Source organism: Pinus tabuliformis, chromosome 6 (genome assembly GCF_031772625.1).
Source record: "Pinus tabuliformis cultivar Carrire ecotype Pingquan chromosome 6, CPIR1, whole genome shotgun sequence".
Taxonomy (NCBI): Eukaryota; Viridiplantae; Streptophyta; class Pinopsida; order Pinales; family Pinaceae; genus Pinus; species Pinus tabuliformis.
The window spans coordinates 732,678,327-732,692,598 of NC_142292.1; the positions used below are offsets into that span (position 1 = coordinate 732,678,327).

The 14,272-nt window shown below is 31.8% G+C and overlaps 1 protein-coding gene across 1 annotated transcript; it reads left to right on the forward strand.

Annotated features, from left to right (window-relative positions):
• The first annotated feature begins 759 nt into the window (after positions 1-759).
• LOC149260806 (GDSL esterase/lipase At5g03810-like) lies at positions 760-14,005 on the forward strand. Its single transcript, XM_089460971.1, has 6 exons — positions 760-870; positions 11,337-11,577; positions 11,979-12,082; positions 12,180-12,413; positions 13,268-13,523; positions 13,619-14,005. Exons 1-6 carry the CDS (start codon positions 760-762, stop codon positions 13,810-13,812), a joined length of 1,140 nt encoding a protein of 379 aa, XP_089317097.1. The 3' UTR covers positions 13,813-14,005.
• Positions 14,006-14,272: the final 267 nt, after the last annotated feature.

A 14,272-nucleotide genomic window follows, 5' to 3' on the forward strand; every position in this document is an offset into this window, starting at 1 on the left:
AGTCATTTGTCCGATCAATGAAAACCCAAAAGGAAATAAAAGCCCATCTATGAGCAGTTTCGGAGCATCTTCAAAATGACATTGTTTTATTGAAAAAGTGTGAAAATGCCATTAGTTTTAATGTTTGCCAGAAACTCAAATATGCTTCCCAAATCCACCAGCTAAAGAAAGAGATTCTTGACTTCATTCGGTACCAAATGCCTCTCTAATTAAGTCTTGAGGTTATGAATATGGTAACAAAGTTGAAGAGCCTTCGCTCACTGTGCCAATTGGGGTTGGTGGATCAGAGAAAAGTAAATGACAATTCGGTTTGGTGGATCAGAGAAAAGTAGATGAAATAGTTGTGCCCGGGCTAAACAACCACCAGTGTTAATCCATATTGTTGTTTCAGCAGCTCAGCCTTGCATATTTCACTTCCGACTAAGCTGCCGTGCAACAACACTCGTTACATATTCAGTTAAAATTATTATGGTTAATTTTACATAAATTTTTATTATTTAACGTGCATTTTATTTGTTATGGGGTATCTTGGGGTATATGATGTTCAGATTTTTTTTTAATGACCGTCTCTCTCAATGTGTTTGGAAGTGTGCAAAACTTATTTTTTTACGGTTTATTTTTATCTCAAAACCTCATTAATACTTTATTTAGAAATTCAATGAATTAGAAATATATATGGTTGCAGAGTTTTTACGGTTTATTTTTATTTAAAAACCTCATTAATACTTTATTTAGAAATTCAAGGAATTAGAAATATATATGGTTGCAGAGAAAGTAGGACTGGCCAAAGGCGTGAGAAAATGGAATATAGTTGCAGAGAAAGTACGGCTGGCCAAAGGCGTGGGAAAATGGAATATAGTTGCAGAGAAAGTACGGTTGGCGAAAGGCGTGGACAAATGGAATAGACAAGTCATAGTGCTCACTCATCTCACAAGTCACAATGGATTTTAAGCAGATTCTCTTGGATAAGACAGCAGAATCTGGAATCCATATCCAATCAATTAAAATGATGAATAGAGACCATAAATGCTATTGATTAGGGTGATCCAAGTTAATCCATGGTTTTTAACCATCTGCATTAATTTTTATGCGAGCAACACAATTGGAAATTGTTAGTGATGTGAAGAATTAATTATCCAGGCTGTTTGTTTTTGATTGCAAGCCATGCTCAAAAAAGGGTGACTAAAGGAAGAGGGGAAGGAACCAACTCGCTAGGTAATGGAAAGAAGGCTAGAAATGAACCAGACCATTCTCTAAATACCAAAGGGACAACAAAAGACGACAAAGCCACGAAGACTGATTTTTTAACACTAATCATTTGATTATTAAAATAAATGGAAAAATATTTGCAATTCGAAGATCAAATTAGTTTAAGATATAAATGTGATTACACTGACTTGTTTTTAGTGGTCGTTAGCAGTTTGTAAGCGTAATAGATGTTTTTGTTATATTTGTAAAACATAAACATCTATTATGCTTACAAACTCTGTTACATCATTTACAAATTGCGTTACATCTTATATTATGTTTTGATGTGAATACTAGTAGAGATTGTTGGAAAGGCAAAGAGAAGAAACACAAAAATTAACACACATAAAACATAGAAACTGTTGTTCTTCTCTATTGATCACACATTTGATTTTTACAATGAACTCGATGAGAGGTATTTAAACCTTTTACGAATAACGACTCATCTAAAATAACTTCACATGCACAAACACTCTAAGTTTGACTTTTCCCGAACTATAACTTAACTCGAACTCACTTAACTTAACTCGAACTCACTAGACTTGACTCAGGTCTCCCAATTTAGCCAAACATGTGGGAGTAATTACAATTTCTAATACTTTCCGTTAATTGCGAACATATGACTCAACATAATTCAAACATGACTTAACTTGACTTAACATGACTTAAAATGACTTAACTATGTCGGTTAGGATTACAATAGAAATTGATTCAATTATCACTCAAAAATGTTTCCTAGTATATGTCTCAGCTAGGCTTACAATGACTCAATACTTTTACAATTTTGCATTTTCTTTTTCTCTTCTTCCAAATTCTATATCTTCGAAATTGCTTCATTATTTGTTGCGCATTCTTACTATAGGCTCCATATTTCTTTAGTTGTTGTAGAAATGTTACCTTGACTTGTCTTGAATTTGATCTGAGTCGGTCTTCTACAACTTCCTCTTCAAGGATTCATTCAACTATGGACTGCTACCACAACTCTCCATCTTCAAATTGTCTTCATCCCTCTATTGCTTGTGCTTCATATTCCTGTTTTTCTTTCTACTGTATTTCTTGATAGTAGAGTCTTATCTCTTCTTGAATCCATTGCTCAAAAAGGGTTTTAATACATTCTTCCTTGTTTTCAGAAACTTCCATATCCTTCTCTTCACATTCATCATCAATTACTGGTACTTTTTTCTTGTAATATGCACACTCAATATCACCATTCACAATTTCATTCAATTCTTTTAATATTCCAGCTGTTTCTTTAAGACTTGCATCAATTTGTTCAATTAGTTTATGAATCCATTCTTCAATGAGCTTCAAATTTGCATCAAACTTATTAACAACCTTGTTTTCAACTTCTGCTCCCATGTTATTTTGAACACCTGCATATTAAAAAACAAGGTTAAAAACATCTTTATTATGCTCTTCAGTGGGAGCTTCCTTCTCTACCTCTTCCTTCTATTCTTTGTTTTTCATTGCATGGAAGTTGTCTTCCACTGTTATGATGTTAGTGGATATTCTCATAAAAAAAACTTCAATCACTTTATCATGTTCTTGATCATCTATTGTTGTTATATCATATATCATTTCATGAATAGTTCCAATTGCTTTATATCTTCTGCTACAGTGGCAGCTTCAACCTTCAATTCTTCATCAAACGTGGCACTTACCATATTGCCACAATCAATCCTTGTTTCAAAAAAGAAACCACACACAACATCAACATAATTTTCATCCACGCTATGGTGGGTTATCTGAGCATGCATGTTCTCATTGACAATTTCAACTTCATCAAATCCATCAGCTATGGCTAGATGCACCAATTCACATATCACTTTGCAATTATTATCGACATGTGTTTCGTCACAATAGGATTCACCATCATCTGCACCATCCATGTTATAGTGGAGTCCTCGATCATTTATATGCTCTTGCTCTGTTTCACACACACAGGCTTCAACTTCTCTCTCTGCAATCTTTGTTGCATCTTCTTCATCCATATGCATGTTTGCATGATGGGTTTCAATTTTATAGTCTTCACAACCATCATCCACTTTTGAGTGGGATTCTCCAAGCTCTATCATCCTCTCAGAGTCTTTCTCATCTACTCTTAGATCTGCGGGTGACTTTTTTACTTGTGACATAACCTGCTATTGCATGTCACTCCCCCTTGCACCAAATTCTTCTTCCTAGATCTTCCATGATTCTTTGGAAGTTATAGTTTTTTCTACCTTACACATAACCATTTCATCCATTTCTTGTTGAATGAAACTCCAAGCTAGGGCATAATTAAACAAAGGAGGTGGTAGAAGATCCATGCTACACCAATCAACCCCAATTTCTTCTTTGTCTTCTGCTAGACTTCTTTGTTCCTTAGATGCGGCTTGAACCTCTCTAAACACGACAACAATCTATGCCTCTTATTTTCTATTCATTTTCTTAATCTTCTCCAGTCGCTCTTTGTGACCCGTGACTGTTTTCATTCCTCTGGCTTATAGTTTCTTTCCTGATTGCATGAGGTTGTATTCCATATCGCCCCAAAAAAAAATATAGTTTTTAATATGCACCTCGTAAAACACAATCTTCACCCAAAAAATTATCATGATTGATAAGAAGCCAAAATGTTTTATAGATAAACAAAACTTTTCAAAAGACCTAAACTGTTCTTTAAGCGTAGACCTCTTATTATACCATGCACTTTTAGGTTTTAAAAAAATATCCTGTAATATGCCTCCTTAAAAAACAACCATTATAAAACTTTATAACCTCGTTGTAGAAAATTCTTTTACCTCCCCCGAATTAGAAAAACGTAACTCAAAAGAACCTCTATGACTTTAACCTTACTCTTTACTTTTCGAAAAGAGCAGTCGTATTTTGTTGTGTTGACTTTTCGTGGAGACCCGTCGCAAATATCGAGGCCTTATATATTTTCAGACGACTTGGTGACAGGAGCGGTTGGTGGACGCTGGGGTGGAATTTTTTTTTATTCTCGGCCTTTCTCTCAGTCGTGCTTGCTCATCTCACACACTCTCACTTTGCAAGCTACGACTGTAGGCTCTTTATCTCTTCGGTTCTACTGTGGCTTTGCGAGGCGATTCATAGACCGCAACTCTAGTTGTTGCTCACGACGGTGGATATGACACCTAAAATTTTTTTACTCTTTTCACACAGTGCGACTCTACAAACTGTGGTTGCAGTAGATACTATCTTCGGATTTTGAAAGTGTTTCTTTCTTTGGCATGAATCTCTTACTCAAGCATCTCATTCCCAAGTAATTTAACACCTTTTTATTTATTAATAAAATTACTTATTACAGAAGCATTTTAATGTATCTATTTCACCAAAAATTCTTGGGTTTCTTTCCATCCACAGTAACATAACTCGGTCTGAAAATGAAAACAATTATTATAGAAACATAGGGGTACTACAATAATAACCTTCGCCAATACAGATGACTATTTTTAATGGAAATGATGTTTGTTTATGGTTTTCATTTAGGGCATCATATACATTAAGGGCCCTTTTCCCAGTACATTCTTGATTATTGGACGAGAGTAAGAGAAATCTAGACATGACCAACACTAGCATGGGAAAAAGGCCAAGGTAGAGGTAGTTAGAATAGTTAGATAGCAAAAAAATTGTGCATAACCAAGGGTGATAACTAATGAATTTGACCTCAAAAAGGTTATGTTTTTGTGGTTTAAAGGCCAATGCTTTATACACATTTATAAGTAAGTCAAACTTCTTACAACATCTCTACGTTGGTGATCATTAGACTTTTGTAATGATTGAAATTATTGAGTTAGGGGTGTTTATTAGAGAATTCAAAGTTCAAAACCCCTTCTGTCAAAGAAATTAAGGGTGGGAATTCAATAAAAGTATTGGCTTCCCAACATGTCATTTTATTCTCATAAATTGTCTTATATTCTTAGTGGGAGTGCGCTAGGGAAGGGAAGCCACTATCAAAATCCACAAGTTCATCCTTGATCCACAATAATTAATCTCAAGAGTTTATGTTTCTAACATAATTATTTCAAACACAATAGTTATTGAAGATGGAAGACATCCATAAGATATCTATAATAGTGTCTACTATTGTACAAAGTGTTTTCATGTTATGGTTAGTAGAGATGACAAACCCAAATCCATTATGAGAAGGAGAAAAATGCATGTATTTTCCGTACAAGATAGTTGGTGATGGGATCTCATTCTTCCTATTGTGTGCATTCAATGTAGTGGGACTAAAAATGACAATTGCTAACTTGAATGGTTAAATTTTTTGTGCTCTCTTTCTATCCAACACTCACAACCCTGTGAGTCCAAAAAAAGTATGCCCTTGGTTGATTTTGGTTCCTACCATGAACTAAAGAAGTGGATAATAATTGCTTATGATTTTTGTTTCTTTTTAAGATTTGCTTCATCTACCATTAAATTAGCTAGGGAGATCCAAGGGAACTACAAACCACTCAATTGGACAAGTTCGAACCTGTTATCTTTATCCTCTATTTTTTTGTATATTTAGCTTGCAAAAGTCATAGAGTACTGTGATAAGCGTGTTTATATACTTCCATACCAATCGACATTATGAAGTACATTTCATCACTATGGAATGCAAGAAGTATACTCTTGGAAAACAACTAATGGAATCAAATAACAAGTAAGAAATCCTAGTAGTTTTATGTAGCTCCCTTTTTTTATTAAATTAATGAACACTAGAATATAAGATAAACTTATATCATTGAAGTAAGAATATCAAATATAAGATCCTATACATTTATATTTCAATAGTATACTACATAGCAAAAATAAGATCCTATCGACAATTCCTCATAGCAAGAAAGATACAACTGTGTATACTAAAAAGTGTTTACTATTGAATCAATGATACATGAACAAAAAATAACGTATCTTACTACAAACTCAATTTCACATTCAATAATCAGAAAGTTCTTTAGCTAACAAATTATTGCATAAATCTTACTTACATATTCAAGATTTGTGATTTTCAAAGTGATGTATTAAATCGTAGAATGCATAATGAAAATAGTGAAGAACCCCAACACTTATAGTCTATGGTGGTGGTGGTGGAGAAAAACAGTAGAAAAAATGATGCCAAAATTTACTCTGTACAATATTTTACTATGTTCAAAATTTACTATCTACAATATTGTCTAAAATCATATAATACAATCCAAAGATGACAACATGATTAAAAAGTAAAAAAATGCACACTTAAATCATGAGGCTAGATGTTCAAAGTTAAATTGGAAAGACTACCAGTAGGATCAAATGCTAGGTTATATCTCCAACTCAATCATTATCACTCATTTTCTACTTAGATATAAGATTTCAATTCTCTCCATTAATAGAATGATAGAAAAAACTAATTTTAATATGTCAAAAAAATAAAAAAATATTTTCGTGGCAAAAATTTAAATATGAATAATCAAATCATAATTAATGTAAAGTCAACCAAAAAAAAGTAATCATTGCAGTGCCCTGACCTTCGTTAGGGAGTAATAAAATCTATAGAAGCCAAAACTTGTCCAATCGAAAATCATATATTAGCTTAAAAGTGCAATATCGCTAACAAATCTATTTCAAAAATGTTGAGTAGGTTCAATCAATTAAAACAAAAATCCCTAACAATGATGTAGAGAAGTGACAATTTAATTATTAGTTCGCCTCTTTAACCATTGTAAGTTGGATATCTTGCACCACGATGTTTTGCATTATCCACTTGGCATTTCAAGCATCATCCATCTTCTCTTACTATCCCAAAACTTGATGGGATAAATTAAGGTTGTATTCTTGTTAATACTTTCATTTGTTATATTTGAACATGCAATGATTTCCAAGTTGTAATGGCATGTTGTTCACGATATTATAAATAGACACACAAACTAAGTTTTAATAAAATTCCTTGGCACACACCTATATAATGTGACACATTTTCATGTCACAAAAGCTTGCATACATGGTACTTTATAATTCCATAATTTGAGTTGTAATTGCAAAGATAATCATCGACGAGAATAATAAGAATTAGTGAATTGTATAAATAAGCATTGACTTTCATTCCTTTACATTTCCATTGATCGACTTAAGTTCCTCATTTCTGGATCACTATCCTTTACATCATGACCAAAGTGAAGTGGATGTTCTACTCAATGTTCTTAGCTTTATTATCAATCTAATTATAGTTGGCATTGTTGCTTATGAATCTCATTAGTATTAAAAAGAAGAGGAAAGAAAATATAGCTCATTCTATTTTCGTATGTTTCTATGGTACCACTTTCATGGCCACCTTCACCTCCATAAAATATAGAGTGTAGACATATTTCTATAAATTAATTTTGATGAAATTTTTGTATTATTTCATATAAAATTAGTAGAAAAGATAGTAAGTTGGTCAATTTTATTGGATCAAGATGAGGATAATGTGTTATAACACTCAAATCCTCAACTAGTGATCTTGTTCATGCCTTTAGAGTCTCAATGACAATAATATTACTGGCTAATATTAATAAAAATTACTTCGTATTGGCTTTGTGGGTCTAACTCTAGTAAAATAATTTGTAGAGGCTAGCTTCTTCATGTGCATATAAATTTCAAACCATATTCAAGATTAAGGCCAAGCAAATTAACAAGTTCATTATCATTCTAAGCTACCTATATATGTTGTTCCATATAAAGTATGATAATTTGATCTATTTTGAGAAATACAATCTTCATTCGAGTAGGAATATGACTCATGATAAGTCCAATCATTATGTGAAGCTTTTGAGCCACTTTTGCTAACCCCTTGTGTAGGTTGATGCAATGGGTATCACTATTTCAAGATGAAATAAATGGATATACAAGAATATTTATATACACATTAATGGGTTGATCCTTATTCCCTTTGAATCAAATGGAGCAGTAAAGTGGAAGCAAGGGATTCAAAATCATTAGCTATTTTAGTCCTAAGTTTGATGGAGACACAATTATTACAAATTGTAGATATAAAATCAATAAATGATACCTGGAATGCTCTTCTTAAAAACATAAAATAATGCTGGGTATATCCTTCTTAATATATAAGAACTCCGGGTACCTATTTGGGAAGGGAGATTCATGGTTGATATTAGTTATATAGCATTATGTTATCAAAGTAATCAATTTAGAATTGGCATATCATTGTTTTGTACTTGCAACTAAGATATGCATATATTTCCTATTAATGAATTGCATAAATGTGTAGTTTGTACCTAAACCTCAAAGATCAGAATGGAACACAATTGCAAGAAGCTTTGCTTGCAAGCCACTTTTTAGGAGGAAGGTGTATTATAGTAGCATTGAATTGTCCATAATGAGATGGTGATGTTAACTTGTAGCTATCGACTAGAATATATTACACATTGCTAGCCTACATTTAGAATGGATGGCTATTAGAATTCATATTTTATCTAATTCAATGCTTGAAGATTAATCTGGATTGGAACAATAAGAATGACATACTTACATACAAACATGTAATAATCTAAAGTTGAAAAAAACATAATAGTTATTCCAGAAAGAACATTATGATATGTCAAAGACATTTTCTAATATATGAAGGGAAAGAAAAATGGTGGTGAGAAATGCCACCAACATCATCACATTCACATACACACAATCATCTACAAAAATTATAGAATGGTAGTTGATAATGCCACCAACATCACCACATTCACATGCACACAATTGTCTATTAAAATTTCATAAAAGATAATGATATTTACAAGAAAGAAGTTCAAATAATTTATTTAAAATCTTATAAAAATTATATAACCTTAATTACAGAAAAAATAATTATTTAATTAAAAACATAGTTTAATAACTTCAAAGTTGAAGTTCAAAACCAATAATATGAAAAAATAAAATATCAAGACATATTTTTTTAATTACAATAAACGTAATATTTATATTTTTAGATAATGAAGTATTTTACATAACTTTCATAATTGAATGTAATACATAATGACTTCCAACTCACATGTTAATCCATCACTAAATTAATTTCCACATTTAAACATAAATTTGACACTAGTCAATCGATCACAATTTTATTTTTTACCATCATCAAGGTAAAGTCAACCTCTGCTAAGCCTTACTCCAATGGGATTTATGATAATATCTTCTAATTAATTTATTAATTTCCTCATACTTTTGGTCATATTTTCATAAAAAATTTCAATTCAATGTAAATTTTAGTGATTAAAATATGATGTTAAAATAATTTTCCAATTTTAAATTTAATAAAAATTTGACAAATATAAAGCTATTTAAATACCTTTATCACTCATACAATTTCAATTTCATCATTACTAGTGAAATTTTAAGTAACAAATCTAGTAAATTTTATTGGAATAACCACTTGTAAATCACATATTTTACAGGTAATAGGTATAAATAAATAGTGTAACTAATAAATGACATGACTTTTTTATCATTTTTTCTTCTTCTTTTTTGTCATTTTACATTGTTATCATTTTTTTTGTTAATTTTGTAGAGATTTTTAAGAATCATGAGTTTAAGTTGTGCAAAGTTTAACTGTCTCAAAGGTTGTTTAGGGTGTTGAATCCAATTATGTATTCAAAAATGCATTTTAAATAACAAAGAAAACATACTCTTGCCAGAAATTTTATTGTCACATTAATGCCAAAAAATCCATTTTACCTATTAAGTAAAGTATGCCTAAATAAACTTAAAACACTAAATATAAATAAATAAATTTTTGAAACTCTAAATATGAATAAATATATGCTTTGTGGTACATATTAATTAAAAATTAGGCTTCTCAAGTTATATTATTTTATAAATATTTTAAACAATAATTTAGCCCAAAAAAAAATTGAAGGGTAACAAAAACACATAATCATACAACTTGAAATATGTTTTGATATAGATATTAATGCTTTGATATTCGTAATTTAAAATATTTCTTATGGTTATGAAAATAAAAATAAAAAGATATAATTAAACACTTATTTTATTTATTAATAAATAGAAAATGATAAAACAAATAAGCCATATTGTCAAAACATCACCATCATCCTCACATAAAAATAATAGAAAATTATACATCTTCAATTACGCTACCTTAGAGCTTTACATAAATAGCAAATCCATACTCTTAAAACCTCACACTATAGGTCTTTATACGGATGGACCAGAACCAAAAATATCTAGGTGTGCATCCTTCTTCAACCACCGCATCCCAAACCAACTTTAGAAAAGAAAGCAATGGTGAAATCATCCGATATAAATATATTTTTGCGTGAAGTGTTTCTTAAGGTATCTTGTGAGGGTTGAGTTCTTAAAGGATTAGATGGTTATGTCCACGTTACGAGCTTCATACAGAGCGAACTCCTAGTGAAATTTAAGAAGTGCGTTTCCTTTTCATTTTTCATAATAGGATATAAATTTTCGGATACAAATCTTCCCTTATGATGTGTTCTAACTGTTTTTAGATTCTAGAGCAATGTACCCCGTGTGTTGCAAATCTGTCGTAATTTCTTTTGGAATCTGATGGATCTCTCCTGATGGTGAAATTCTAACATATTTTTCGAAATCTCCACTTTTGTGAAGCAAAGTAAACAAAGTAACGAGTCATTTTCAAACCTAACTGAGCGTTGATAAAGTAGAGGTTTGTTCCGTGTAGATGACTTGACAATCTTCCTCTCACATCAGCTTTAATTAATTCAGCCCCGACAATGTGTATTGATGAGGTGCTTAATTCCAAAATTAAGCAGCAAACGTTTGTATTAATTTCTGTGAAGTTTAATCTTATTATTATTATAGGTTGGATTTAAATTTTAATAAAAAATTGAAGGTGGAAATGAATTGTGGAGATTACAATTTATGCAAGCATAATAAAACTCAACCCAATCTCACAGAATTGATGGCATCACATTATTTGAACAAATTGTTGTTCCATTCATAAATTAACTTCGATGTAAACACACTCTAATCTAAAATAGTCATAACAATAACTTTTAATCGCACTGGATAAGCAAATTTACCTTTTCAAATTCTACTCTGTGATCCGTCACGCAAATTCCATCCTTTGACAGGTCACGCAGGCAAGTAACTCATCGCTATCGTCAACTGCCGATGCAAACCCATTACGCTGTTATTTAAGGTGGGCGTGCCATAGCAATTCAGACAAAGTATCAGCTATGGAGCGGCGTCTTATTGTTTTTATATTTATCACATGTCTCAGTATTTTTCTAGCATTACGTGACACAAAGACTAGGGCCACAAAGCCTTTGGTGCCAGCCATATACTTCTTCGGAGATTTCACTGTAGACCCTGGTAATAACAATGAACTAGCAACTATTGCAAAGGCCAACTTTCTTCCATATGGGAGAGATTTCATGGATCATAAACCCACTGGTCGATTTACCAACGGAAAATTAGTAACAGATATACTCTGTAAGTTTGTACTTACTACCATTCACCTCTTTTCACTTTCTATTTTAATGTAGAAGCAAAATATATCATGGCTAGTTTTGCATGGCTGGACATAGGAACTGATAGCAGCCTTCTTTTATAAGTTCTTCTAATTGATTCGATACAGTTTTCTGTATAATGATCACAATTCTATGACTGTGATTATCCATTGGAAAAATGTTTAGCTTTATTTTTTCCAATTCTAGTACTCTTATTATCTGTGGGTAATAATGTCTAGGTTTAATTTTTCCCACTGTATACAGCCAGGTTGGCAGGCCTTCCAGAATTCCAAGGAGCACGAATTCTGAGAGGTGCCAGTTTTGCTTCTGCTGCTTCTGGATACGATGATACTACCTCAAATACCATGGTTAGTATATGTTTTATATGTTATGCTACACCGATATAAGGATTTAGATATATAGAAAAGCATTTCATAGCTGAAATATAATATTGAATTCATGCAGAAAGTTTTAACTCTGGGACAACAATTGGAAAATTTCAAGCTTTATCGAAAGAAGCTCGTAAATATGGTAGGCGAGAAGAATGCCAGCGAGATAATATCGGGAGCCTTGTTTGTGATAAGTACTGGAACCGATGACTTCACCAATACTTATTATATCAATCCAATTACTAGAGCACAGTATAATGTTACAGAGTTTCAGGATCATCTTCTCGACTCTCTCTCAAAATTTATCCAGGTGATCATATTGACTTCACATTAACTATGATATTTCGTGTTGAAGAATATATATTTATATTTAGACTTTACGAAAGGTGATAAATAATGTCTGATCTGTTTATATCAAAATCGATAATGATTTGATAAAAAAAATTAGACTTTACAAAAGGTGATACACAATGTACGGTCGATCTGTTTATATCAATATTGACAAGGATTCGATTTAATCGTTTTTAAGAAAATTGATAATTACCTAATTGGATTTGATTGAATTGATTTTAATAAAATTGATAACTACTTGATCATAGTGTATTTAAAAAAATATATTAGGAATGAATTGGTTTGTACGAAAGGTGATACACAATGTGTTAATCCGTTTATATCAATATTGATAAGGATTTGATTTAATCGTTGTTTTAAAAAAATGATAAAGGAATGAATTGGTATGTATAAAAGGTGATAAGCAACGTGTTGAACTGTTTATATCAAAATTGATAAGGATTTGATTTAATCGTTTTTAAGAAAATTTCTAATTTCAATGTTGTTATTTTTTAAGGGATTTGATGCAATAGATTTTAATAAAATTGATAATTACTGGATCATAGTGTTTTTAACAAAGATTGATAAGGAATGAATTGGTTTACCATTGATGATGAAATAAGTAAGTTATATTAAAATTATTGAAAAGTAAATAGTTTTTATTTTGGAATACAGATTTATACAATTCTGAGTCAACATGAAGAAGCAGCTTTCAAAGAAAACTCTGTGATAATGAGTTGAAATTTTGGATTTCTTTTATTACCATGAATAAATAAATTACTAATGGGAACGTGGCGGTGATATAATTGTGGATACCAAATGATTTTGTGACAGGGTATTTACAGTGAAGGTGCCACACTATTTAGCCTCATCAGTCTTCCTCCGTTTGGATGTTTGCCTTCACAAATTACTCTGCACAATTTGTTCCGTAACGCGTGCGTTGATAAATTTAATGGTGTTGCGATGTCATTTAATCAAAAAGCTGCAGCCTTACTGGAGACTTTGAGACCCACACTTCCTGGTCTTAAAATGGCTTATATTGACATATATGATAAGCTGCTTGACATCATAAAGAATCCCAGTAAATATGGTAATATTCTCTCTCTCATCCCTTCATGCTTGAATAAGTTTCAGCGCAATTGTGTTTGGACTTCGGTGACCGTTTATAGATTAATGTGTGGAAAGGCTTTGAAGAAGCGAGGAGAGGTTGCTGCGGAACGGGTTTGCTGGAGGCATCAATACTGTGCACCCCCTTGACCCCAGTCTGCCGTGAACCAACGAAACACGTGTTCTGGGATTCTTACCATCCAACAGAAAATACTTACAATATCCTGGCACAAGGCATCTTGTCACAGGCTGTTTCGATCCTACATCTGTGAACAATTCATTCAAAAGGAGAATTTGCTGTATGTAAATAAATACCAAATCAGATGTCCATTGACGATTAAAAACTGCATCCAATAAAGCCACAAATGAATGTAATTCAGTGAAGCGGGAACCGAACCACTGTGTATAGTACATAATCTCGGTACGCCACATTAATAGTATATAATTGTATTGGATGAAATCTCTCTTTATACATCATTTATTACAAATACAATAATAATAATCCAATATTATGGTTGCAGAAGTTTGAAGTGGTTCTGTTCTACCATTGAAATTTACATTGGAAAACAACGAAGTTTTATTTATGTTTATTTTTCAAATTAATTTTCAGCGATACACAAAAACATAAATTTTCAATCAATTCTTAATAATATTTATAAATAGGACATGTTCCTGAAGACCGAGAGTAATCCCAATGTTAACAATGTTGACAATAACCGAAACGCTACTAAG

Excerpts from the sequence above, each read along its gene's own strand:
- LOC149260806 (XM_089460971.1), top strand. The coding sequence starts at position 760 with ATGGTTGCAGAGAAAGTAGGACTGGCCAAAGGCGTGAGAAAATGGAAT. Across the intron at positions 871-11,336 it reads GGAATATAGTTGCAGAGAAA|GTCACGCAGGCAAGTAACTC; the intron begins GTACGGTTGGCG and ends ATCCTTTGACAG. Across the intron at positions 12,414-13,267 it reads CTCTCTCAAAATTTATCCAG|GGTATTTACAGTGAAGGTGC; the intron begins GTGATCATATTG and ends ATTTTGTGACAG.